Raw genomic sequence first — 27,767 nt, forward strand, 5'->3', positions numbered from 1 at the left:
ATCAGTTATGCCTGCAATGTATGGCATAGTCCTGCTGGCACCCCCTTGGCTATTTGCACAATTATTTTCTTGGTCATCTCACAGAATTGCGTGTTTATGCACAGGGCAAACAGGTGTTTGTGCAGAAAAGAGGAATCTAAGCCTCTCCATCTGGGAGAGCCTGATGCCCTGAGGTTTGACAAGTGTTGCAAGGATTTGCTTTCCAAACTCCTGGAGATAAAGGTAAGAGTGGACCAGGACAGTAGGAAGTAGATAGATGGTGGTTTTCCTTTCTCTTGTGTAGCTACATTTGGTTGTTACATGTGTAGTGGTTTTACTCAGGTGGGCAGCCAAGCTCCACCACAACCGTTTTCTCACTCCTCCTCCTCAAAGGGAAAGGGGGAGAAAATATGATGAAAAGGCCTCAACGTTTGAGATAAGGACAGGGAAATTGCTCAGCAATTATCCTGATGGGCAAAACAGACTCAGCATAGGGAGATAGTAAAATTTATTGCCTATTACTAACAAGCTAGAGATATGAGAAACAAAGGAAAGAATCTAAAAACACCTTTCCCCCATCCACCCTCTTCCGCCTCCTCCACCCAAGCAGCAGAGTGGAATGGGGAAAGGGGGCTGCAGTCAGTCCCTGATGCTTTGTCTCCGCTGCTCATTCACGGTCACTCTCTGCCCCTGCTCCACGTGGGGTCCCTCCCAAGGGATGCCGTCCTTCCCGAACTGATCCTGTGGGGGCTGCCCCCAGGCTGCAGCTCTTCAGGCACTGCTCCCACATGGCTCCGTACCACAGGCTCCATCCATCCCCCAGTAGCAAACTGCTCCAGCATGGGTCCCCCACGGGCTTCAGCTCCCCCCAGACCCCCTGCTCCTGCGTGGGCTCCTCTCCATGGGCTGCAGCTCCGGCCCGGGGCCTGCTCCTGCGGGGGCTCTCTGTAGGCCGCAGCCTCCTCCAGGCCACATCCACCTGCTCCACCGGGGGCTCCTCCACGGGCTGCAGCGTGGAGATCTGCTCCGTGTGGGACCCATGGGCTGCAGGGGGACAGCCTGCTCCACCAGGGGCCTCTCCACAGGCCGCAGGGGAACTGCTGCTGCGTGCCTGGAGCACCTCCTGCCCTCCTGCTGCACAGACCCGGGGGGCTGCAGGGCTGCTTCTCACTCCTCACTCTCCCAGCTGCTGTTGTGCCGCAGGTAGTTTTGTTTGTTTGTTTTTGTTTTTGTTTTGTTTTGTTTTTCCTTTCTTAAGTATGCTCTCACAGAGGCACAAACAACATCGCTTCTGGCTCGGCTCTGTGCAGTGGCGGGTCCCTTTGGAGCCTGCTGAAACTGGCCCTTATCTAACATGGGGCAGCTTCTGGATACTTCTCACAGAAGCCACCCCTGCAGCTCTCTGCTACCAAAACCTTGTCACGTAAACCAGCTACAACATGACCCTATAGTGTTCCAAAGAAGGAATGAGTTACATAGTTGAAATCAGCTCAAACTGGGCAAATCAGCTCAAAATACAGGCACAGAGTTCAGTGAGCTAGAATAAGAGCCCAGGGTAATCTGTAGCTTGATTTCACTCTAGAATTTGCTAATACACACGCATATCCGTGGGTACACTGCACACGCACACAGAGGCACACTTAAATCGATGCTTTGATTATAGATACAGCTCTTTTAACTAATAAAAATGCTTAATACAGAATAAAGTAAAAAAATAAAAGGTATATTTTCATGGGATGTTCTAAAAACTGTTGAGTGTACAAAATGAGGCTCAACACTGAATTAGTGTAGTGAGACCTCAAATGCTATTGCTGCTGATGCATAGAAATATCAGAGAACACTTTGTACACCTTCTACATCTTCACATTGCACTTGTTTTGCATATCACAGTGCATGTATGAATGCCTATGTAAGTGCATGCTTGTTTGTGCATGTTTTATATAGTTAAAGAGAAAGTGCTTCTCACAAAGACTGTAGTCCTGTCTCTCACAAAGAACAGATGAGCAAAATACATACAAAACTAAAGTATTGTACTGGGTGAATCAAGTCCATGTCTTCTCTCCCAAGAAAACTTTGTCTGAGATCAAAATCTAAATTAGTTAAATAAAGGCTCCAAATAAATATTTCCATAGGCTTCACAGTTTTTATAAGTTCCCAAAGTACTATGAAAAACATACTTACGTAATCAACTGTGGCTCGTTTTCAGTGGAAAAAGTTTGCCAGCCTTGATAATATGGAAATCTTCAAAGGCTGCGATAAATCAAATGAATAATTTGTCTGGAGGTAGTCTGCATAAATTGGTCACATTATCTAAATGTGTCAAATGAAATCTTAAGATCACTCCCTCTCTTTCTCCAGTAATAATTGGATTTGTATGTCTCTAAATTGCTAGTCTTTCATCATAATGCAGGGGCATGTATTTTTCACTGCCCGAATGCCTATCATGGTAAATGGTTACAGAAGAGTGGCCAAAGATACATGGGAGGATTCAGGCAGGCTGGTTCTCCATTTTCCAACTCTTAGCCTACCTGATGTGAAGATGAGGAGGAGACCATGTAAGAACAGCTCACTTCTGCATCCCTAATTTAGAAAAGCTGGACTGGGTAAGATGAAAGGGGCTAAAATTCTATGTAAATTGTTCAAAGATAAATTAGAAGGCTTCATTAGTCACGTGATTTCCTCTAGGGGACCATCATTTTTGAAGGAAGAAGAGGTAACAGAAAAATGGCTTTTTAAAATTATCTTGATTTTTCTTAAGTTTTTAAGGTTTTAAAGAAGAGTTTGGTTATACATATCTCTTGCTGCTGTTCTAGAAAAGCAATGGTGGAAACATGTTTATTCTCTGTTATTCATAAGTATTTTGTTCTTAATTGAGCATTTATGAAATTCAAGGCTATATATGTACTTGAAAATTGCTTTGGTTCTCTATGCATGAAATGCTTTCATTTCTGAAGCCAAAGTTACTAACGCAAATTTGGATTTTTAATATTCTAACCAAGACCAAAGAGAAAGTATCTTTTCCTTATTCTATTACTAAAGTGTTCAAAGTCTCTTGCTATTAGCACGTGTGGCTCTCTTATTTATTCTTCTAATTCACTTACGAAAGGAACATGTAGATCTTTCCTGAGGGTTCTAGCTTTCAGCTGAGAATCTGAAATGTGAAGAGAACAAAGAAAGGAAAATTCCATCTCAGAAGCTGCAGTGCAAAATAAAATGTTACAAATGAAAACAGTGATACATGAGCATGCCCTTGTATAGTCTGAGTGTGAATTCTTACAGGTGCGCATGTTTGGGTTTCTGTTCACACTTTTTTACTAAAAATCTCCTTTGATTTCATATGGTGTAATCTAGCTTCTTGACAACCTACAGCAGAATTTTTAATTTTTAACATAATGTTTTAAATATCTTAAATGATCAAAGTTCTGTGATACTACCTGGAAAGTGTTGTCCCAGTCCACTAATTCTTACTGAGAGGAAGTTTTACCTTGTATATGCTTTTGAGCTGTATGTAAACTGAATCAAAAAGTTGAAAATAATATCTGAAATATAATGACAGTGCCTCAAATATTGACAAAGTAGAACTGGCTTGAGTTATGTTAATGGTTTGGTATGCTACAAATGATTTACTATCATAAGAACATAGTAAAAAGAAACTATGAAAATATATGGTCCACAATCTTGCAATCATGCCTTCCTGAGTTAAAATTCACTACTTTGAAGTATTCCCTTGCAATTGTTCATATTAGAATGAGCAATTTGTTAGTTCATACTAATTAATTAGTTCATATTAGTAAAATGAAGCACATCTGTTACTATTTGCAATGCTGAAATAAGTGAATTGTGCAAATCTATGCCTCCAGATAGGATATTTGCTTTTGGTTTGCTGATTATTTTTTTTAAACTTTAAATGTATATTGTCAAAGGCTGTTAAATAAAAATCTGTCTTTGAATTGTTGGCTCCTCAAATGATAGTTTGATTAACATTGAATTGATTATTTCATTTTAATCTGAATGAATGTGCAGTCCAATAAGGATTGAAAAGTAATATCTTAGGAGGGGAAGCAGAGCACTTATTTACTTGGGGACTTCCCTGGCTGTAGCATGCACCTCTCAGCCCCAGGGTACTTCCCTGAGCATCCGAGTTACTTTCAGTCCTTCCACCTAGAAACTCTTGGCACTGTGCACAGTTGGCAAAGCAGGAGCCAGCAACTAGGTTCAACTCAGGTTCATGAAATCTAGCAGGAGGTGAGGGTGCATCATTACAGAAGCTGGGCAGGCCACAGCATGGCCAAAGCAACAGGGGCAAAATAAGTACATGTTTTGGAGTAAGAGTGGTGAGGGAGATGAGGCTGTCTGGGAATAGTTTTGGGTCCGCTGCTGAGGTAAGGGGAGAAAAAGCTTAGTGCTGTACATTAAATGAGAGAGGATACATTTCTGCCTGCTATTTTCTTTGTATGCTTTATTTTCATATATCAGTTGGAAATAGGAGGCAAAATGGAATGCTATTTTTGTCATAGCTATTTTTCCAGTGCATTGATATTTAAATCATACTGACACCTGAACCTGGTTTTCCAACAAAAATCTCCTGTGGTTTTGTTTGTTTGTTTGTTTTATTTTGTTTTGTGTGTGTGGTTTTTTTTTGTTCGTTTGGTTGGTTGGTTTTTTGTGGTCAGTGGATTTGAAATCTGGAGATGATCTTTGATGAAGTATTGGAAATAAGAGTTAAACAAGTAAGAAAATAAACTTCACCAGAGTACAAAAGAAACATGAAACAAAATCTGATTCCAAATCATGATTTTTACTCTGCACTTTATACTCACTACTTGATTTAAAATCAGCTCACCACCATCACATTTTACGTTTTAATAAGTTCCTTCCAGAGGAATACAATTGTACTAAGATTATTTAACATTATTCTTTGTTTTTATCCATAGCAACTTATAAAAATCTAAGACTTAAATATAATAACAAATCTGTAGCTGCAATATGAATCAAAGATTATTTCCGTGACTCCTAAATTAAAGATCTGGTGCTTGGTCAAAAGTTCTGAACAGAATAATGTTGATAAATTATTTTACCAGCCCAGATTGGCAAGTATTATGGAAGACTCTTTAAGCCTTCTTTTCAAAGAAGTACTTAAGCCTGTGCCTAAACTTTAAACGTGTGAGTAACTCAAGTTCACCACATTAAATTCTTTCAGGGCATTTACTCAATATAGTATAGTATTTTAGTATACTGTCTAGGAAATAGCATAAATGAGAAGAAAACGGAGAGATTTACACTTTTGTCTAGATCTAGCTCTAACTGTAGGCAGCAAAGTGAAGAGCTTGTGCCAGAATGAGCACTAAACTGGAAGGATGACAACCTTTTTATTGCGAGTAACCTACTGCAGCTGGGGCCTATTCCACTGGAAGGCAAAGATTGAGCCACCAATGACTTCAGTGGCACAGAACCAGCGTGCAGCAGAATGGAAGAACTAAGTCATGGTGTAATTCTTGGCAAAATCCTGGATAGTTTTTAAGAAGAAAAAATACTATAAAACATAACGGTAAATGGTTCTTTTCTTACTATGATACACCTAAGTCAGAGTTGGGTCTTTCTGGCTGACCGTTTGGTTGCCACTTGCCTGATGTACCATGACATTGAACAGTGGGATGGATTTCCATTTTCCCAAAGAAGTGCTGCGCTTTGCCTTTACTTGGGCTTTCCGACAGTGACAATATGGTTCCAAACCAGCAGCCAGAGCAACAGATGGGAACAGATATACCTGTTTCCTCTCTGTAGAGGAATTGCACTGAAATTGACTCCCATTTCTTTAATAAATCCCTTCAGGTGGTCTGCTCAGCCAAAGTTCTGCATGCTGCACCAGTAGCAGACAAAACTAGTGTGTTCCCCAGGCATCTCAGCCTTTCCAGCCATGCGAGGAGATGGAGTTCTAATACCTTCAAGAAGGCAATTTACAGAGGTCCTACAAAGTGATGTTTGCCACGCTGAGAAACATACACAAATACAGGTGGTTGCAGCTCCCTCAAATGGCAGCTTTGTCACAAGCCAGCAGAAAGAGCTGAATGAGGTTTATGACAGCTCCACAGGTCTACTACCTAACACAGACCAAATCACCATGTTGACTTTCTCTGCTGCTTGCCTATCCAGCTGTCCTTCCTAACCTGCCAGTTTAGCTTAATACTGAACTGCTTTTTATACATACCTGGTTAGATAAAATGGAATTTTTTCAACCGCAAAATGCAGTAATGTGTATTGATTGATTAAAAACAGATTTTTTCCATGATATAACCTCTCAAATAAAATATAAACTTTCAAAAATGTTTTGGTAGACATCTGTAGAAGCCAGGATTTTAATCACACTGCATAAATTGTGGTTCTTTAGATGAACTTTTTGCTTTCTCTTCCTATAAATGTCTGTCATTAGTTATGGCAAAACTCAGAAGTTCGTTTTTTGGAATGAATACTTCCCAGATTCTTGCTTGCTCAAGATTAGATTAAACGTTTCATGAGCAGGAGCTCTTGTTGAACTCCTGGGTTCAAATACATCCCATGTCTTGGGAGTTTAGAAGCAGATGCAGCCAGGATGCAGCAGGACAGCTGTACAACCACTCAAGTTCTCCTTTTCCCCCTTCATTGCATTGGATTAGCCAATAGGGAATAAGCTAGAGAACTGTCTAGCTCTCCTCAATAAGTCTTTAATGATATGCTTTAAATGCAATCTGTCTGGTATTTGCTGTGCTCTTTTAACACTTCAGCTTCCAGTTTGACTACTGCACTGAAGAAGAAGAAAAAAAAAAAGTCAAATATATTTGTGCCTCAAATATATGTACAGTTTTGCACACCTTGAATAGCTCACATGTTCTTCCAAAACTGGTATAGTTTCAAATTTATTCAAATGTTTAAATGTCTTTCTTGATTCCTGATTATTATCCTAGTCCTACTTTGGTTATTTATTCATTAGAAACAGGGCTGAACTAACTCCCCAAGATCCCAGCCAAGCCAACATTTGGATATCTTATATTTTGATTGAAATGGGAATTTCTTTTTTAAAAATTGCCTATCCTAAAGTTAGTTCTGTCACTGTCTAACTTGGGACAAAGTTTTGATAAGAAGTTTGAATGCCCTGAGAAAACAAGTTGTTCTCTATGTTCTTTCCTCCTTCCTCCCCCACTTTTTTTTGTGTATGTCCACTTCACATTATAATACAGAAAATAACTAATCAGTGTCAGTTCCATTGGCCTGTGTTCTTCGAAATCATGGTCTCTATTGCAGTTATAACAGTCCTCAAGTACATATATTGTTTCTTTCCCAAACCTACTACAGCACATCAAAGGAAAACTTTTGCTATAGCATGCTATATATGGCTCTCATCCTGTCCTTTTTCCCCAGAGGCCACAGCTGTGAAATTTCTCTTATGCTCTGAAGAGGGAAGAAGAAGCAGTGAAGGAAGACTAAAGAGCATTTCAGCAAAGCAACTCATAAGGCAGAGTAGTGTAGCAGTGTACCTGAATCAAAGGCCAGAGCTGTGGCTGGAAATGGCAGACACCCATGTTATATTGAGGGTATAGCTTTGCGGAGAAGTGAGAGAACAATTGTAGGCTTTCCTTAGAATATTGTCCTCTCAGTTAATAAGGTTTCTGTGTGATCAAGAATCTGAAATGCTTGGATTTCACTTACTTTTCCCAATGTTGCATTTTAAATAAGAGCTAACAAAAAAAAAAAAAGGCTACATTCCTATGAAATACAGCAACAGACCTGATTTAGTTAATATTGTTTAAGCCATAGTGACTTCAAATGCAGCTATTTTTATTGCACTTTTAATAATAATAGTCCTGGACAATTAATTAACAGAGCAGTATCTCAAGGGTCTTTCCTTGTGATGTACTGTAATCACTCGAGGTAAAAAGAATAGTCCACAGGAGTGTATCAACATCATAGCTGTTATTTCTTTTCACGTAGAAATGTGGAGTGCAGTTGTCAAGCTCTGCACATTTGAGACTTGAGGTCAATCATTTGTATTAACTATAAATGTTACCATTCCCTGGCTTAAGAAATACAGGGTCGAGCATGTGTATCCTACAGAAGAGCAGTCATCTGTTTCAGGACAAGTACATAGAATAAAAATTGGCTTAAGTTTTTCCATGTGCACCTGGTATGCCCCTTTAAATAAAGAACACCAAAGGAAATATTAAACTCACATATACCCAAAACCTGGCTCAAAACCATGCTTAATATTCTGACAGTTCTTCTGGAATTGATTGGCAACTTTTTTAATAGATTAGACGCAAGTGCTAGAGGCAACAGGCCTGGTTCACAGGGTACGTCACCGCAACGAGGTGGAAATGTAACTGGAGCATATGCAAGTATAACTTCTTCAAGTTAGGAGGAAAAATAGTTACAGTGAAGATGTAGTCGCATGGACTTTGTTAGCAACAGGGTGCGTATTTATGATCTACAGGGAGTCTGCATATCCTAAAGACTGATCTGCCATGTCATCACCACTCTGGTTCCCCTGCTAGCTTGACTAAAATGGAATTTGATCGCACTTCTGCTTTGTGGTGTTTTATTCCTAATCTCTCTTCTACTGTTATGTAATTGTTTGGCTTTTGGTCACACACTTTAACCAATCAAGTCTGAAAATATATAATCTCTCCCAAAGCACTCCAGTGAACAAACAAAATGCATTAACTTGAAAAAGCTCTCAAGTGGTAAATTCTAATGAATACTTATATTTAGCAGTAGCAGGAAAAAGAATACTTCTAATGAGAAAAGGAAAGTGACTTCAAATGGAATTTAAAATCTCATTGTAGTTGATAGCTGTAGCTTTCTTTTGTGACCCTTTGAGTAGACATATTTATGGAGCAGAAAAATGCCACTGAGGAATTCTCAGGGATGTTGCTCTCTCTGCTGTGATGTAAGTCAGGAGTACACAACTCAGCATGTTTCTTCTTTAGAAGCTTACAGTAATTTATTTTGACAGCATTTTCAACCCATATAGTAGCTTAGGAGTATCTGTTTGTGCTATCTCCTATTTTAGACATGCAATGCTTTGCGTGAGACTGTTGATTTGGCAAAGGGCATGGGTTCACATTTGGTTTTCATAGACTGATAGATTTAAAGGCCAGAAGAGACCATTATGATCATCTAGTCTGACTTCCCCCTTCAATCAGGGCATGAGCCTCACGCAATCATTACTGCAAAAAGACCAAGACTTCACTGTGAGCTAGACAGCAGCTTAAAGAAGACATCCAGTCATGAGTTGCATTCCTTTAGTTTTTAGAATTAATTTTTCCAACTTCAGATTCCAGTCCCTGGATCATATCATTTTGTAGGCATGCAGAGTCTAAATGAAACATCATCCTCAACTGTCCTTTTCAATTATGTCTGTGATTCCATCTACTTGGATTTATCCCCAGATTATAAGAATATTTATGTTGTACAGTTGTCAGACCGTGCTAAATGGACAGTAAGCATTCTCTTCACTTTGTACTGGATATTGTAAAAAACAGCTGTGAAGCACACATGAATTTTTAAGATCTCAGGCTAGGTCTGCATTGGTAACTCGTGAAGCATTCAGCCTGACTTTTTTTTTTTGGCTTTTGAGAGCAGTTTTTATTCACAGGGTTAACATGTATGAAACCTGCTCACAGAGATAATGTACAGCAACTCTTGTCCTTCTTTTTAAAAGTCATCCCCTGAATTTCTAAGATCAGCTTTTAATAGACAAAGAAAATTGGCAAGTGAAAAAAAAAAGAAAAAAAAAAGATAAGGAAAGGCATGTTAAAATGTTTCAGTAATTATGATTTAGTTAGACATTTTCCCAAAATACTGTTGTAATTCACCTGTGAGAATGGCCATAGAATATCAGGTGGGGGGAAGGAAGATGTTTTGAATAAACTTATTCTGGCACTTGTTTTCACATGTACTCATCATAATCTGGGAACACACTTTCTACAGAATGCTGTGTGATAGCCAGAGTGGTGCAGTGGTCCATATGTGCATGGAACAGGGGAAAAAGCTAGAGAAAGATACCGCCAAAAGAAAATTCAGGTAAATATACTGCAAGAGTTGATTGAATTTTAACAACCTTTAAAATTTTCGAGTTAACCCAGTTTTAAGAAATGACATTCAGTACTTGCCCTAGTGAAATCGGGAAGATTGACATTCATTTAAGAAAGCATCTGCCAGTTCTTACTATTTGGTCAAGCATTAATATAAACTGATGTTCTTCAACAGAATTTTAACAAAATTCTGATACTTCTTGACCCCAATCTCTTGCTTACCAAACTGCCGTGAAAAAAATCCAAGCTTTCCAGCTTGAAAATAACACTGTTTAAGAGCTCTTGAATGCATTTTCTCTAATTTTTGTAAGGCAACTCACTAGTGTAATGGTTATCCTGTATTTTTATGACTGATAAATACAGACCACATCAAGAGACACATCTGAAACCATAATAATATATATTGGCTTATGTTTATATTCATTGGAGAGAAAAAATATTCTAAAATCTTTATCCAAGATTTAAAATAAACCTATGGGTAAATAAATTACTGTTTCAATGCAAATTCTTATTCTTCATGTACTAATGGGCTTTGTTCAAGACAAAGGTTTTAAAACCACTGTATTCCAAATTCCATAACAGCTTTGAGAACATTTTTTCTTCATAGTATGTATTGGCCCTAATTGTTAACATTGATTGTGTCAAAAAATACAGTTGAAATTAGGCAATCTAGAGTATACAGTTTTCATCTTACATCTTTTGGTATAAATATATCAGAACATGCACATAATAAATACATAGGCAATAAGAAGGCACATAAATATAATTTCAAGACTACTTGCACATTTGGATCCCCTCAATATTTTTTTTTAAAGACAAAGGTTATCTGATACTGTAACTATATATGGTATTTAGACTTTGCATGTGAGTCTCAGCCCTGCAAAGGGACATCTAACAGCATGGCAAACATGCCTTTGCAATTAAATGATTGTTCACAGTACAGCTTTTGGAAATATAAGATACAGCTCAAACTGTTCAGTAAAGAATTCCCATTCTTGTTACTCTTTGTTTTTAGTGGGCTATAAAATAAATGCAATGTAGAAGGTATTTTTACAGCCAGAGTTTGTGATACATGATACGCATGGTTGGGCTGAGAAGAAAATGCCGAAATTATGTACTTCAAACACCCATCACGCTTCTCCAAAGAGTTACATACATAAAGCCATCAAAATCCTGTGATGTCTTTAATGGGACAGGACTGACTAGCTCCTCCAGTGTTTACAGTTTCGGCTCTGGTAAACGCCAAAGTATGCGTGGTTCAGCAGTGAAATACTGCCAGCTTCATTCGCTTGTAGCCAAAGGCAAGAAAGAGTAAGGAGACTGCATGGCTGCAAAAGGGGAGGGCAAAGCACAAGACATTTTGAAACTGCACGAAATAGACAGGAGGTAACAGTGCCTAAAAACACATAAAATACGTGTGTGGAGATGGTAGGGATGGAGGAAAATGAAAGGATGAAAAGTCAGGAGAGTTAGTGATAGCTGAAGGGCCTTAAGTAACATAATAGCTATATCGCGGGGAAAAGCAGGAGGGTGGAGAAATGAATTCATTTCACTCATCTATTCACTCATCTATTACTAAAAGATCAGCAGGGTTGAAATTAAGAAGAGTTCTGCAGGGGCACTACAGGCTTTATGAGGAGGGCCCATTTCTGGTATTCTTGTTCAGCACCTCCTAGATCACTTAGTGGGGACTGATGGAGGATAACATACGATTAAAAGGCAGAGATTGTCAGCCTGTCAGGAATACTAAGCAAGGTACTAGTCTCACATACTTAAACAGGTGAGTAACTATGAGGAAAAGCTTCTAATATGAGCTGTCCTCAGGATTTTCAATATGAAATATATATATCCAAAGTTACTGAAATGTATGAATGTTTACAGTCAGGACTCTTTTTAATGGACTGTATTTTTTTATTCTGTTCTATTTACTCAAGTTATACTTAGAAATTATTCTGTCTTTGTGGAAACTTTGCATGTTATGCTTCCAGAAGGTGGACTTTTATGTAAACCAGCAGCTATCACGGGATCTATGCTAAAAAGCAAGGAGCTGGTAGTTGCAAGTCCCACGGTGCATTGCATGGTCCCAGTCCCAGAGCAGCCAGATCAGGGAGCAGGTCACAGCCACCACAGACCACATCTTCCTCATGCACTTGCGTTTCCTTCCTGTGGGTAGGGTGGGGAGGGAGGAGACTGAACCATTTGTTTCTGGATCTCTGTCTCACATGAAATTGCACAGTGGCCAGGATGTGGCTTCAGATCTGGGAGGCAGAAAGCACTGCTAGCTCCCACAGTTGGGGATATTTGTTGTGGCCATAATCGGTTGATAAACACAGGCACAAGCCACACATTGTCTCTCAAGAACAATCAGCGAGTAGATATTTTATTCTTGTGCTTAGAAATGATGGTTTTCTTTAGAATTATTTATTCAAAAATCTGACTGTACTGAAGTAGGGAAATAAATCAATTACATCAATGCCCCAGCAGTGTGATCAATGTCCCACTACTGAGTCCTTACGAGTGTGATCCCAAAGGGGCACATGCTGGGAGACCTCAGTTAGCAGCAGGTTGTTAAATTCAAATGTCAGACTAAGAGCATGGAACAAGGAGTCACTTTTTTCTGGTAAAGCATTTTTAACCTCCCTGACTTCTACTTACTCTGTTATTTTTTCCCCTGACTAAAACTGATTGCTTAATCTAGTTTCTAGTAGGTCCTTAGAAAGTATTTTGTGGTGAACTCTTACCACGAACATTTCAGCTTTCTTGTCTTGCCATGCTTGATTCATGGACAAAATATCTAACCATGCACATCAAAATGAATGTCATGTGTTGATACCTGTGTAATTACATAATTCAGATCCTGAAAGTACACCCATTTTTCAACTGTTCACTTAAATTTTAAATTCTTCAGAATACTAATGTGTTCTTTTCTTTCATTTTGACAGCAAAATTTGGAGAGTAACCTCACCAACCTTATTAAGAGGAATACTGAACTGGAAACTCTTTTGGCGAAACTCATTCAGACCTGTCAACACGTAGAAGTGAGTACTGACCTCCATTTTAAATACCTGTAAACTGAATTACATTCACTTTGAGCTTTCAGAAATGAAAGTTTATACAAAAATGTAAGAGGTACAAAACTAAATTAAAGTCATGGTAAACTGATTTGGAACTTTGTCATTGATAAATGGTATTCTCAGTACACCTAACCTCCTTTACATTCCTTCGTATCCCCTTTTAATTATGATTTAATGTTCGGATGGCCCCCACCACTGCTACACTTGAGCACGCCACTCACTATCTGTAGAGTGCTTACCCGCTTGGCTCCTTTGCCACGCAGAATAATATTTACTGGTTGAAAACTAAGGCAAAGAAATAGTGAGGTCCAGATCCACAAAGATATTTAGCTTTCTATCTGCCATTGATTTTATTTTTGTTCATCAGAATTAAGTATCTAGATACAGATGTGGCCTCAAAAGTCATGTATGAACTGTATTTTTCTTAAGAAGAATAAGATGCCTGCAATCCTTTGAGTTGCCTGAATATATCACAGAAGGGAGGGACCTGAATCCAGATTTCCTCCAAATCTGGGGGATATTTAAGATGGCTCTTTGAGGGCTGCTGCTCTATATGCAAATTAAAATACTCACAGACTAATTCAACCATGGGAGCTTACACAGGGGGGAACAGAGTCCAAAATAAACTATTTTTTAGCAGAACTTTTCTTTTTAAAATTTTCTGCACTCTTAAGACCATTTCCTCACTGTAAGACAGTATATTCTGCTCAGTGAAGTCAAAACAGCTATGAACAAACAGCTTCCTTGTCATAAAAAACTTGCAAAAGACAGCAAGAGTTTATGCTTTGTGTCAGTAAAATTATACAAATATCCCTGTGGCATTAAAATTTTATCACCAATGCTTTCATCATGGTCAATCTCAACTGAGAGTCCCAGGTGACACAAGAGATACAAAATATTTTCTCCTCTCCTCCAGGAAAATTGTGGATGAGGAATACTGGAAGAGTAAGAAAGGCTCAACATTGTGAGGTGTGCATGCTTGTTGGCAGATCTACTGCATTTATTGAGATACACTGAGTTCACTGAGTTGATCATTTGAAGTGCTATCAGATTTCTTAAGTGCTAAATTCAATTTAAGACAAAGTACGAAAGTTATGGGGTAGGAATCAGAGAAGCTGGCACAACATAAATACTGGTGGTTTAGAGTGGAACAAGCCTTAGACCTCAATCACAAAGAAAAAGGTATTTTAAGTCAAACAGCTAATTACTAGCCAGATTAGCAGAGAAAAACTTATTTTCCCAGTGCAAAATGCTTGTTTTTTTTTTTGTTTGTTTGTTTGTTTTTTGCATTACAATACTGCCTGTTGACTTGTTTCTGCAGGGGAACATTTGTCCTGACTGCATTGTGATTCCTGCAGCAACTTCATTTATTTAGAGGAGGGTGTGTGCTGTGTGCCTAGCAGACAGGCAGCATTAAATAATAATAGTGTTGTGTAGAAAAGGTATTCTGCTTTGAGTATGGCTGTCCAGACATGTAAAAGGAAGCCAGGTGTCTTTGTCAGTGTTATCTGGGGAATAGCCTTGGGAATTTGGAAGAGAAAAGTAGCCTCACCCCAGAGTTTCTGGGACATGGGTATAATTTAGCAGAAAGTTAGCTCTGACATACACAGTCTTAAAAGAGCCACACAAGTCTGGAGAAAGACACTCTTTTCTACCGTTTGCCATGTTTTTAGCAAAGCCTCTTTTTCTTCCTTATAAAGTTCTGCAGAAGTTCTTTGTAGGTCTTTTTCAGAGGAAAATTGAGTCATCTAAGCCCAAGAACAACTGTTGCTTGTGAATAGTCACATCTTGAAAATGTGACATCTGCTTAAGTAATTTGTTGACTGTGGCAATGGTACATGCTGCAAAAATAAAAACAACAACAAAACAAAATAAAACAAGCAAACAAACAAACAACAAGACTGTTCTTCCAAAGAGATCACCTCATCCATTTTTCTGTCTGCTAGTTGACTTGTCTCCTCTGTGAAGCCTCACTGACTCAATGGGACTCAATAAAAACGCAAAGTCTATCACAAGATTAGACTTGCGGTAAAGGATTTGACTTCTTTATATGCACAGCAGTAACATCAGACAGAACAACTGTAGCATCAGATGGGATGACTTTAGCAGATAATGAGAGACAGAGACAAGGTACATTTTCTTCCACTATATATAAAACTCAGAGCAAAAAACATGAAGCAGATGAGTGCAGGACAGCATAAAGCCTCTACTGCATTAGTGGCCTATATCCAAGATGTGCTAGATCTGGAAAAATTTAAATCATCCCTCCTTCTCCTCTGCAATATATTACCAGCTCTAAAGTTTAGTATTACAAAAAATCCAACTTGTTCAACTGGTAACAGATGCGCTACTGTCCCTTGAGACCTGTTTTAGAAAATTTCTCTGTAGACATAAAGCAATAGCAGCAAAGTTGTTAATAAATTCCTACCACGTCTTATTCATGAAATTAGTCTAATTAGCATTTAAATTAGCTAAATATTAAGAAATGAGCTTCAGTCAAAACTCTGGACCTAGGCAGTGGTGGAAATCAGGCAAGTGGGGATGTGGAAGTAAACTCTAAAGCTATCTCTCTTTTCCAGAATTCTGAAAATTTAGATATGATGCGAATATCTTAAACACTACAGATGCTGAGGCTGGTATAGATTTGAAAATTCAGTATGCTCTATTTCTTTGTGCTTCTTGACTGAGATTCACCCAAAGCAGGATATAGAATGAAGCATAGTATATTATTGTAATGTTAATGTTATGAAATTAAAATTACAATGCTTTCAGAAAAGCTGAAGTTTCCAACGATTTTATTAGTGTTGCCATATGAGCTTATGAAGAGGTTGAAATTGAACAGGCAGTTAATTTTATAGGAAAGGTTTCACTGTTTTCTTTTTCATTTTTTGATACACTATATTACAGATTATAGTATAAAATATATTGTATACAATTTGTAAGGATGTAAAAATATAGGTAGTGCACTGTAAAATCGGATGTTATATACCCAGGGTATCGTTACCTAACTTAGAATAATTTTAATAATGTTATTTTAGTGTTGATTTAGATTTTGGGGGGGGTTAAAATCTGATGAGGAAAAAGTAAGAAGCTTTTGGGTTTTTTAGGCCAAATAATGTGAATTTTGATAAACAAGGAAGAGCAGGAGGTTATTGTTCCTTGTGTTAAAGTTGCAGAGTTTTTATGGAGGGGTATATCAACAAAACCAAAGTTATTCTATTTAACATTTATTTGTAGAAAATAGAAACAAACACTAACTTTTTTTTAACCATTTGTCATTTCAAAAAAAAAAAACACTATTACATGAAAAATGAAAAAATAATATCTTTTTTTGGCTTTTGATATGGAGCAGAAGCTGAAGTTTCCTAAAATGAACACCAAACAGGCCATGTGTCTGTTGAATAAATGAGTCCTTGCCAGCCAAAACAAATGTTGTTGTAGAGCCACTGTTTCTCATCAACAAAGTGTGCTGTTAATGGCTTCCTAGCAACTGGCTTTATGGCAGATTAATTGTTTACCATGCATCCTTCACATCAGGCAATTGTAATTTCATCTATAGCGAAAGCCAAATCCTATCACTCTGTTTTAAAACTGAAGCTTATTCCCTTTGGAAAGAGTGGTGCTTTTTACCACTTTTCTCCCATATTAGCAGGCGGGAACTAGTCAGGGATGTTCGTTATCTGGAAACTGGATGATTTCCAGCAGCAAGGGAGGAGAGCTCTGGAGCTGCCTTTCATCGCTGCAATGGGGACATAAATCTTACCTATTTTTAGATGGAGTTCATCAGTTTATGACAAGATTTATCCTGATGTGGGATCTGATCTTGAGAGACTGGAGAAGTCCATTTCCAGTCTTAGGTTCCTGTGAGTGCTTTTGGGTATATCAGCAGGAAAAGTTAAGAGAATAAATCAAGCCAGATTTGTATTCTTTAATGCTTTAAGTAAAGCCGAGATGTTATTAAACTTTTTATAATACCTGAATGACTGGCTTCATGACTAATAAGAAAGTAGTCTGGGCTAATACTTAGTGTATGGTAACACTTGCTTTAAAAAATCTCCTTTTCTCAGTGGAAACCACACCCTGAAAAGAGCACACTTCAGAAAAAAACGCCTTTCTATCCCAAATCTTTATGTTTAGTTAGGAGCACCTAGGCACACTGCTTTTACTCGTTCCAGTGTCATCACTGTTGTGTTTTGTTTTACACTCTCCCTTCCTATGTAATTCCATCTGTCCTTCGTTGATTTTCCATAAAATCCCAAAGCTGAAGGAAAGTTTTGTTTTCCTTCCTTGGATAAGATAACAGGTCTACAACCTCATGCCCTTGGCCAGGATGCTTTCTGAAGCTTTCTGAAGGATATTAGCTGGAGCACAACCCCAGAGTCCCAGCTTTGCTGCTTTTTTTGTTTGTTTTTGTTTTGTTTTGTTTTGTTTTGTTTTTTGAGGGGCAGCAGGGCCGGCTTCATAGAATCATAGAAACAGAATCATAGAATGGTTTGGGTTGGAAGGGACCTGAAAGATCACCTAGTTTCAACCCCCCTGCCATAGGCAGGGACGCCACCCACTAGATCAGGTTGCTCAAAGCCCCATACAACCTGGTCTTGAACACCTCCAGGGATGGGGCATCCACAGCTTCTCTGGGCAACCCGTGCCAGTGCCTCACCACCTTCCGAGTAAAGAATTTCATCCTAATCTCTAATCTAAATCTCCCCTCTTTTAGTTTAAAAACATTCCCCATTGTCCTGTCATTATCTGATTGAGCAGAGTTGCTATCCATCTTTTTTATAAGTCCTCTTCAGGTACTGAAAGGTTGCAGTGAGGTCACCCCAGAGCCTTCTCTTCTTCAGGCTGAACATCCCCAGCTCTCTCAGCCTTTCTTCATAGGAGAGGTGCTACAGCCCCTTGATGATCTTTGTGACCCTCCTCTGGACCCATTCTAACAGATCAACATCCTTCTTGTGTTGAGATCTATCAAATGATAAGCTGATTCATATAACAAAATAGTTTTCTTTGAAAGCAGAGAAAATGGAATAGAAATGGTTACTAACCTTAAATTTAAATATTTATATTCCTAGTTCACAGCCTTCATACATCTTGTAATATCTGTAGAAAGCTTGTAAATGAAGCACTAAAATCAGTCCTGGTAGACTATCTTTAAATTTTGTGGAAGTTCACACATTGAGAGAAAACTCTAGCATGTTGCTAAATCAGCGTGTGGCTTGTAAGCATCCATAAAAACATCTGTGTGTGTCAAGAAGGCAGCTACTTAGTTCTGGAGATAAGGGGAAGATGTTTGGAGAAAAAAGAGTTAAATGTAAATGTTTATGCTTTGTCATACATTAACAACCTAGGTACAAGCCCTCTACAGCAGCTGAGGCTTTAGCTGCAGTCCTGCTGGGTGAAACATGTCTGTGGAATCTTGCTGGTAAAAAAATGGTGCAAGTATCTGACAATTCCTGTAAGAGGCTTGGGCAAATCTTCTGTAAACACTGTTGTAAAACTGGGATTGACAGACCTGAGATATAATGATGCAGGCTAATCCCTGGGTGATAGCATTCCCATGGCTGTACCAACCACCGCCTGGTCTCCCTTCCTTCTGCCATGTGCCAGAGAGGTGTCACTGCAGTGGTGGCCCAGGGTGGCTGTCTCCAATCTTCTCTCTCTGCCCCCCCACCTGAAACGCAACGGGGCTGCACGCTGCTGTGCTGCCCTGTGGCTTTTCAGTCTGTGCATGGATCCAAATTTAGCCGCTTCCCAGCTGAATCAGGGAAGGGTTGAACACTGTAAGTGCACTGGTTCTGCCTTTGGATTTTGAGTCACGGGTTTCTCTGGGTGACAGTACTATGTCACAGCAAATTGGCTTCCTTACCATAGTTTCCAAGGTACTTTGCTGCTGTGAATGTGTGAGTTTGCTGCAGATGGGTTTTAGATCATGCCATTAATTGTCATTAGGCATAAATTTGAGCATGAGGCTCTTTTGTCAGTTACTTTTTTCTAAGCTCTTTCAGTTTTCTTCTGGACTTTTTTTCTCATCTTTTCTAGGAAGTATATGATCAAACATCTATAATTTAGTCAATACCATGAAGCTACTCTCATCTGTTATGCAGAAACATAATCTGAAGTCAGCTGGAGGAAAAATTGGAGCAATTATCTAGGGGGGAGGGGAAAGGAAATAGGTTTTGCTTGTAGACAGTTTTATAACATCTGTATCTCAGTCTTTTTGTTTGGTTTGGTTTTATTTTCAATTTGCCAAACGTCATAGGAAGCAAATTCTGGACACTGCTGCAAAATCATTTTTGGTTACACAAAGAAGAAAAGGCATTTTCGTATAATTGTGTAACCCTCAAACTGCTGCCTCCTTTGCTTTCTGTTAGTAATGGAAATGCTCAGTTTCTGGCTCACTTCTGAAGATCTGCTGCAGGCTAAATCTCAGTATAAAGTTTCCAACCAAAAACTGTGGGGGTTTGTGTGTGTGTGTCAAAGGTTGTTTTTTATAGCCATGTTCTGTAATCACCTGAAGAAAGTAGTATACGAAAAGACCCTTTATTCCAACATGACAGATATTGAACACTCACAAGTATCAGACACATTTTAAATCAGTGTGACAACAGTTGTGTAAACGTGATGAAGAGAAGATGGCAGCATCTGGAAAAGCCTGCTGTTGTGTTTTTTTGTTGTTGTTTTTCTTTTCCTTTTTTAACTTTTTTTCTGTGCCTTATTAAAAATAAATGAGCCAAATGGGAAAATTATAAATAATAAAAAATTGAATCTCTGATCAGATTTCGTTTAAAAGAGAGTTTCTTTAAATTTTATGACACACTGTGGTCTCCATCCTTTTTTATTTAAGATACATGTAGCATTTCTGTTATTTGAGGGACAGCAAAATCAAAAGTCGGCTGTTAGAGTGATTCCCTGAGGACACACAAACAGTAAAGAGGCTTTGTCTGTGACAATAAAAAACAGTGAGTACTCTGTTTTCACTTTAATGGTACTCACTCCTTCTTGAAATTTGTGGCCATTTCATTCAAAGCCTGCATAAACTGAGAAGTTCCCGTTAGGAAAATTTAGGTGGAAAGCCTACATGTTAATTCTGGTGTCTGAACTGCAGCAAATGGCCTTTGTAGTTATACACAGCTGAACATTAGTAGTTTGGAGTAAAGAATACACTTTGGTGAGGTTTTATAGACAGCAGGAAATGGGCAATGGATTAAACAAGTGTTTTCCATCGGTATGAAATATAGGGGGTAGGTAAGATGAAAAGCATCTCAACTGAAAATTCCTGTTCCTTTTGTCCTAATGCCTTCAGTTTTTGCAGAGATACTTTTTCAGTAATTATAGTCGTTTGCTATATTTAAGTCCTAGAAGTAACTGACTTTTTTATTTTAAATAGGCAGGAAAACAACTTGAAGGAAATTGAAAGCTGTTATTCTCAATAAGAGACTAATTAACAAACTTCATGATGTGCATAAAACCTTAAGAAGACTTTACAGCATTTGTTTCCTATGACAGCTTCTAATGGGAGAGGGGATAAGGTATTTTACGTATTAACATGGTTTAGATGAAATATGTGTCATGATCTTCTTCTGATTTATAATTACTTTAGTTCTACATTTAGCTCCACTCTCATAAAACTTGATTTCATTCAATGTAAAACTCAGATAAGTTTCTCACTTCAGTGAGTCTTCATTTTACATGCTAGTATAGAAAAGAGAAACATAAGAAATAAAAAACTAATAAAACATACTGCATATATGGTTATATGGATACTTCAAAATAAATATTCGTTCAAGGATGTTCTCAGTTTATGCCCAGTAAGCCCTAGCCTAGTAGTCAAATATTATTTGCCTGAGTAATCATTTAATTGCTTTCACAAATGACTAATTAAATGCATAATTGGTCATATATATGTCTAGAGCTGCAGCACTTAAGCATACATTTAATGTACAGATTAGGCACGTACTGGAAAATAGCATTTCACCTACAACTGTTTTGTAATTTCTAGAAATTGGAATTGTAATTATAGTACGGGTCACATGGACTATATATAAACTAAAGGAATGTTTGTCACTGTCTGGTAAAAATGCCAGTTCCCGTTCCTTCCATCTCTCCTTCCAGCTCACATCCATACACAGGTATGCTCACATACTTGTTAGACATATATTCCTGCAAAACTTTGTCCTTGGAGTGGAAAATGTGTTTCAGTTCACTGTTAATCACTCAAGTAATGCAGCTTTGTGCCTACCATCTGAGAGTTTAGCTTGTCAAAATGTCCTTAGTTTTTGGAACTCTGTTTTGAGACATTTACCTTTATGGGAACAGAAGATTTCCGAGTTTCTCCTTTATCTTCCTAACATAAATAGCTGAACAATAATATGAGCAGCAAGGAGACCAAAGGCATTGTTCTTCTAGCAAGTATGCTAAATACTGGGCTAAAGACCACAGATCCTGGATGAGCGTTTTAAGTACTGAACTGTTGGATACAAGGGCATTGGCTTCAGCAATCAGTTGAACTTCAGTGATTATTTAATTGTTTTTATTTTTCTACCCTCAATGAAACAGACTAAGTGGCATATTTTGCTCAACAAGAAACAAAAGCTTAGTGTCAGCAGGAAAAATAACATCAAAACAATAAATAAGTAAATATAGGTCAATTAAAAACAAAACAAAAACATTACTTAAATTCAAAGAACGCATAAAAGAAAACACAAAAAACAATGACTGAAATTAAGGGATTAATATGAAAAAACTCATCCCTCCTAAGAGCTAGTTTCACAAACAGCTTAATCCTATCTTAAACCTCATTGCTGCCAAAAGCCTCACCACCTCTCTTGTCTTCGCTGCTGTTTCTCTACTTGCTTCCCATGTGATAGTGCAATATCCAGGTCACCTAGGTGAGCCCTGCCTAGCCATTTTGCCAGGTAGCCATACCAGCTTCAGCAGATGGGTTATGAAACTGTGGTTCATCTGGCAATAAATGTCTTTTCTCCAGAATGCTTTCCTATCCTTGAAAAAAAAACAGCTATTCAACAAGATGCTGCATTTGTGCTTCATAAAAACAGGGCTTGATTTGTTGAAGCAAGCCTAGTCTATGGGCTTTACAGCTGTCAGTATCATATCTGGAGTAGCTCTCTATTAGAACTTTCCAAAGTTTAAAACTTTTTTATGTTTTAAATGTCAATCTTATTAGTTTGCTTTCCATGAAGCTTCTGTGTTTTTGTTTTTGTTGTTGTTCATTGTGGTTTGTTCCTCTGATTGGATTGTAAATGTCACTAGAGGACTGCAGGTTCCTTGCTAGTTAGTTTCTCAACCATCTGCTTCAAAGCACAGTGGGACAAAAGACTTTAAAATAATATTTTAATAAGTAACATGAGTATTTCAAACTTCTAAAAAGGTTTACTTTTAGTCAAGATTGGGAAAGATAGTCTTATCGGTGTGACCCAAAATATTGTATCCTGGCCTAATCAATTCTTCATTCACAAAATTCTTAGGAAGCCAGAGTAAGTTGCTGTACTTTTGTGCTGACCTTAGTTTAACCTGCTCTGAGACTGCCTGTAAACACAGGTCTTCTGGTTAGAGATAAATGTGGAATGCAAACAAAAACAAAGCCTCTGGCACACTTGAAATGGGAGATGGCCATTCCACTCTCTTGCGCCAATTTAGACTAAGAAGTTGTAGATGATCCATTCAGATGGCAAGCTGATTAATTTCGCATATTTCCAAAGGCACAGTTTGTCACAATAGATAAAATCAGTTTTACTCCCAGACTCGATAAAATCTGAGAAAGCTTTATTCTAAGAGTTACTTCTGTTCTACAGAATCAAATTGAATAACTTATATTATCAAACAGGGATATGAAAAGAAAGAATTCTTTGGAAGGAATTCAGACTCAAAATCTAGAATGGAACGTGGCAATGATGCTTCAGTTGTTAAGTGGAATCAGTGCAATTTGTTTTTCTGATGTTTTTGTTTACTTGTGAGTAAGTTGTTGTACAGTAAATTCTGTAGCCATCAACTCATACCCACCAAGGAAAGCTGGTATCTCTTCTTTACCTGTATAGCCATGTCTGTGACATTTTGAGGCATGCAGATCATTTTTAATTAGTAAAGCTGAAACCAAAATGCCTTCCTCACTTTCCAAAGATCAGACTCTTTCTACAACCTACTTTATTTCATTTTGCACTAGGATTAGTGAATAAAAATTACTCTGGTTTTGATTAATTTATCCCAGCCACTATATTCTTAGAAAAAGCAAGCAACCTCCAACTTAGGGTGTCTTATTTAGCTTGTCATTTAGAAATTATTTGCCAAAGAAGGACTTATGCATTTCCACTTGCAGACAAAATTGCCTCACCCATAAGGAATCCCAAAGGGAGAGATTTGTTACTGCGAAGAAGTCTGCTGAGACATTAAAATATCCTTTGAATCTAATATATTAGTTTTCTTTGGTATGAGTCTAGCTCTATGACACTACACTTGCCTTTGAATTAACCATCAAAACTTTCTGTAACCTTGCATCACTAGCAGCATTGCAATTCTCTGATTTCCCAGACATCTGCTAGGGACTTTGAATCCACCACATTCATTTTCATATGACCTAAGCTGCAATTTAACTCAGGTCTCTGAAGATGAAAGCCTAGGAAGCCTCTTCCTAGAGCAGAACATTTTCCAAAGTAGTTCTCAGTTTGTGGACCTGTGAGCAGCTAACCTGCTCTCCCCTTTGGGTCAGGAGGGTTTGTGGTTTCCAGATCCCTGTCAGAGATTTGAGGAAATCCCATTTTTCTTTCCATTTTTTTTTATTATTATTTTTTATTTTTTTAACACCCACTCTTTGAGGCTCAGACTACTAGACCCTATCCATCCGTCTGGAAAACCTGGAAAGATCTCTGCATATTGTTTTTCAGTAAATTGTCTCAGGTCTTCAAATATTGGAGAAATAGAAATAAATTCCCCATGAAAGCAACAGGACTAGAATATGTCCTTTCCTGCATGTTTGGTGGTGGAAAAAGTTATAATTTTTCTAAATCCTAGCAAGGCCTCCTAGTCAGTTTTTTAAAAGTTTTGTGGTATGGAAGAGAAGTTTTTAAAAATGATACCAACAAACCAAAAAACTTTACTTTCATTGTAGTTGTGGTCATGGATTTCTAAGGAATTTTTTGATGTCAAAACTAAGCATGTTGATGTCAGTGGAATTTTCAACAGAAAATTATCTCCAAGTCCAGCATTAACTCTCCAACAATAGAAATCTCATATTTAAGAGTCAACGTTCATCTGGGATGGAGGAAGCCCAGATTTAAATCTGTTCTGTGCATGATTCAGAGCCTCCCGCAACCAAAGTGAGCGATGCAGACTCCAGACTTTTCTAATGCAGCTCTCAGTCTTTTTTAATGAACTCTTTGGAAAGAGGGCTTGTTTTTATTGTGGAAAAGTAGAGAACATAAAACCTCAAATATTTTCACCAGACAGAACTCGTATTCCTTGGCCAGCCCCAGCTGGAAGTTATTGTCAAGGTTGCTGTTCATCAAAGGACTCAAGCAGAAGGCAGAGTCTTATTCTGGTATTTCTGTAACACCTGTACAGCGGAGCCCTGCTCCATGCCTCAGGCTCTTTGGTCTGACATATGAGTCCTCAGAAATACACAAGTAAATAATATTCAATGTTAATCTCACAAGTAGTCCCTTTAGGGCCACCACTAATATACTGCACTTAAAGTTAGGCATGTGCTCAATTATAAAGTTATTACAGAATCAGAGGCCTTCTGGGCTGAAAATTTGATTAAGGAGCATTTCAACTCGAGAAAAGCCCCCAAATTTTTTTTATTTTTTTTTTTTTGGGGGGGGGGACATTCATACAAAGCTCAGACATATCAAATAGTTTTGGAATATCCTTTCCAGTTTTAATAAGCTTCTGCAAGCTATAAAATTTGGAAATGTCTTCAAATGAAGTTTACAAAAGAGTATACTTTTCAGATTTCAAAGAAAACAGAGACGTCTGCAGTCAGTGTGTAAGAAATACAAAGATTTTTTACAAGAATTTCATTTTTCTTCGTCTAGAGTTTTGTAATTTAAGATTTAATTAATACTTTATTTTTCAAACCAGCCTGAGCATTAATGAAATACTGTTGTCTTAGCCTTCCCGAACTCTGTCATGACAGTTACCCCAGAGATAACTTAGATCTGCTAGACAAAACACATTCATGATATAAGTGGTGATAAAAGTAACACTTTGAGTGGAAGCTACTCAAAAATCCTTTGAACTGTTACAGTAATTCAGTGCCAAAGTCAGCTCTGGCATGAGCAGACCTCGGTATCAATATAAAAAGAGTTGCACCCATGTGTATTGAATAGGATTGTTGCCTCTGACTGAACCCATTTGGGATTCCCTACTCTGGTGGAATTTCAATCCGCTAGTGAAACAGGAGTCGAGGCAGGGGACACTTGGGTGTTGGACACCTCATTGAAAACAGCCCTGCAGAAGTTCACGCCAAAATACAGTGCATGACCAGAGGGTGTTATGCACCTGGGGTGGTGGGATAATGAGAAGAGGTGGAGTATGAACAACAGTGTTCACACAAACCAATTTTTGGCCCTTGGGTAAGCCTGATATGTTGACTGACTAGTTCTAGGCTCCCTAAACTGTCACTGGAGAGACATATGCTCTGTCAGAGGCTTTGGGTTAGCTGCTCTGTGGTCTCTCTCTCCTCATGGACTATGGTGGGAAGCCAGGCAAAGCAAACAGCTAACGTGTGTAAATGAAGAGGCACCTAAAATTGGATGGTGGAAGTATTTCCTACATTTTCACCTTTTGTGTGTAGATCTCTCCAGCACTTTCAGCACCATCTATCGCCTTCAAGAAACAAATATACTTTCTCTTTATAATACCAGTAGTTTAATTAACATTTAAGCCAATGGAATATGTGATTAAATTTTAATTTTATGAAGGTTTCAGAAGGATAATCTGAATCTAAATGAAAACAGGCCTTTGTAAACAAGTCCCCTCTTTGCCCAGAGGACACAATGCATTTCACATAAGAAGGTATTTATAAAATTGGTCCTGGTCCAAACTTAGATGTATAAGCATTTGCTTAATCTTGATGAGTTCCATAAAGTGCTTACAGGTAAACGCGTGTTTAAACATATTGTTGGAAGAAAAAAAAAGAAGGCTGAGACAGATCAAGGGGCTCATCAGATTGAAAAAAATAATCAAAGAGGGGAAATATAGTTAGTCTTTACCTAGGACCGTTCCCTTTTCTGGTTCACCTCTAGATCTACTATCCCAATGGAAAAGGTGATGCGGAGTGGTTCTACGAGCAACTGGCCAAGGCTGAGGGCTGTTTTAACCTCTTAGCAAAGTGTGTATGGAAGCACAGGTCTGACATCACTCCTTTTAGTTTTTTTCTGTTTTGTAGGTATGATTAGAACCTTTTGTCTTTTTCTCCGTCTTTCTTTCATACATATAAGCTAAACATACTGCTGGTGGGGAGGTCCATTTTGCTTGTCATATTAAATGCTGACTTTTCATTAAAACAATCAGTCTTAACCTGAAACAAAACATTTTGTTTTGTGAGGATTTTTTGTGCTAAAAATAGTTTCAGCGGCTCATACATTTATACTGTAGATATCTACACAAGCACGGCTAATGCTTTCTAGCTGATTAACTGTCAGAGGCAAAGTACTACTAATAAAGAAAACATTAAATGCACATGACTAGATAATGTCATTTGGATCTTTGGTAACTTGAGTCTTTCAGAAACTACTATATGGACATTGAAAATAATAAAAAAATACTAAATTTTCAAGTATTAAATTCAGCAAATCAAACATTAGGAATCATTATAAAAATAATCATGACAAAATAGAGAATGTATCATGCCACTGTATAACTCCATAGTTTGTTTGCACCTTGGGCATATAATACAGTTCTGTTCCCCCTATGAAAAAGTAGGTGGTAGACCTGGCAAAGTTTCAGAGAAGAAAACAAGAATGATTGGAAGTATGGAACAGCTTTCACGTGAAGAAAATCTGAATCATTTCAGACTCTTCAGCCCTACAGGAGGATAAAACAGTGATCTAGAAAATTGCAGGTGGCATGGAAATTGAGGCTAGGTATCACTCTTCTTTCCAGTAAAAGAATTTGGGGTCATAAAATGCAGCTGAAGGGAGGTTCAAATCCCTCTAAAAGAGATAGTTGCTTGCTTGACTGTGAGTTAAGCTTTGGATCTCACTGTCGTGGGAGGGTGGGGATGGAGGAACAAATTTTAGAGGGTTGGAAGGAAAGAGTGAGAAAATTCATAGAAGGTAACTCTTATGAGGATTACTAATGATGTAAAAGTTGTTTCAAAAAGACTCTGCAATTGGTTGGAGGATGAGACAATAATCATGGGAACCATCATACATGCTTGGCTTTTGTAAGGTGCTCTACTAGCAGATGTTCATACTAGCAGCTGATAGAGACAGGATACTGTACTAGAGGGACTGTGTGATCCAGTACTTCCAGTGCTTGTGCTCTTACATGCATGAGTATTCACTGCAGTCCTATGTACTTCTTGCGTTTGTGACAGGTTAAGCATCTCTGGAAAAGCTTTCACTTCTCACTAATGTCAATTATAGCTGACATCACTCAGTCATCACAGGACCAGGCTTTCCTCACTTGA

General features: G+C 38.2%; 1 protein-coding gene across 3 annotated transcripts in view; it reads left to right on the forward strand.

Annotated features, from left to right (window-relative positions):
* Nucleotides 1-27,767, forward strand: part of MID1 (midline 1) — a 240,592-nt gene that overhangs the window by 184,899 nt on the left and 27,926 nt on the right. For all 3 annotated transcript variants that reach the window (XM_035542309.1, XM_035542308.1, XM_035542307.1), the window contains exon 3: nucleotides 12,989-13,084. In XM_035542309.1, coding sequence (XP_035398202.1) covers nucleotides 12,989-13,084 — 96 coding nt within the window. The remainder of the gene's footprint in view (nucleotides 1-12,988; nucleotides 13,085-27,767) is intronic.

This window comes from Cygnus atratus, chromosome 1 (genome assembly GCF_013377495.2).
Source record: "Cygnus atratus isolate AKBS03 ecotype Queensland, Australia chromosome 1, CAtr_DNAZoo_HiC_assembly, whole genome shotgun sequence".
NCBI lineage: Eukaryota > Metazoa > Chordata > Aves > Anseriformes > Anatidae > Cygnus > Cygnus atratus.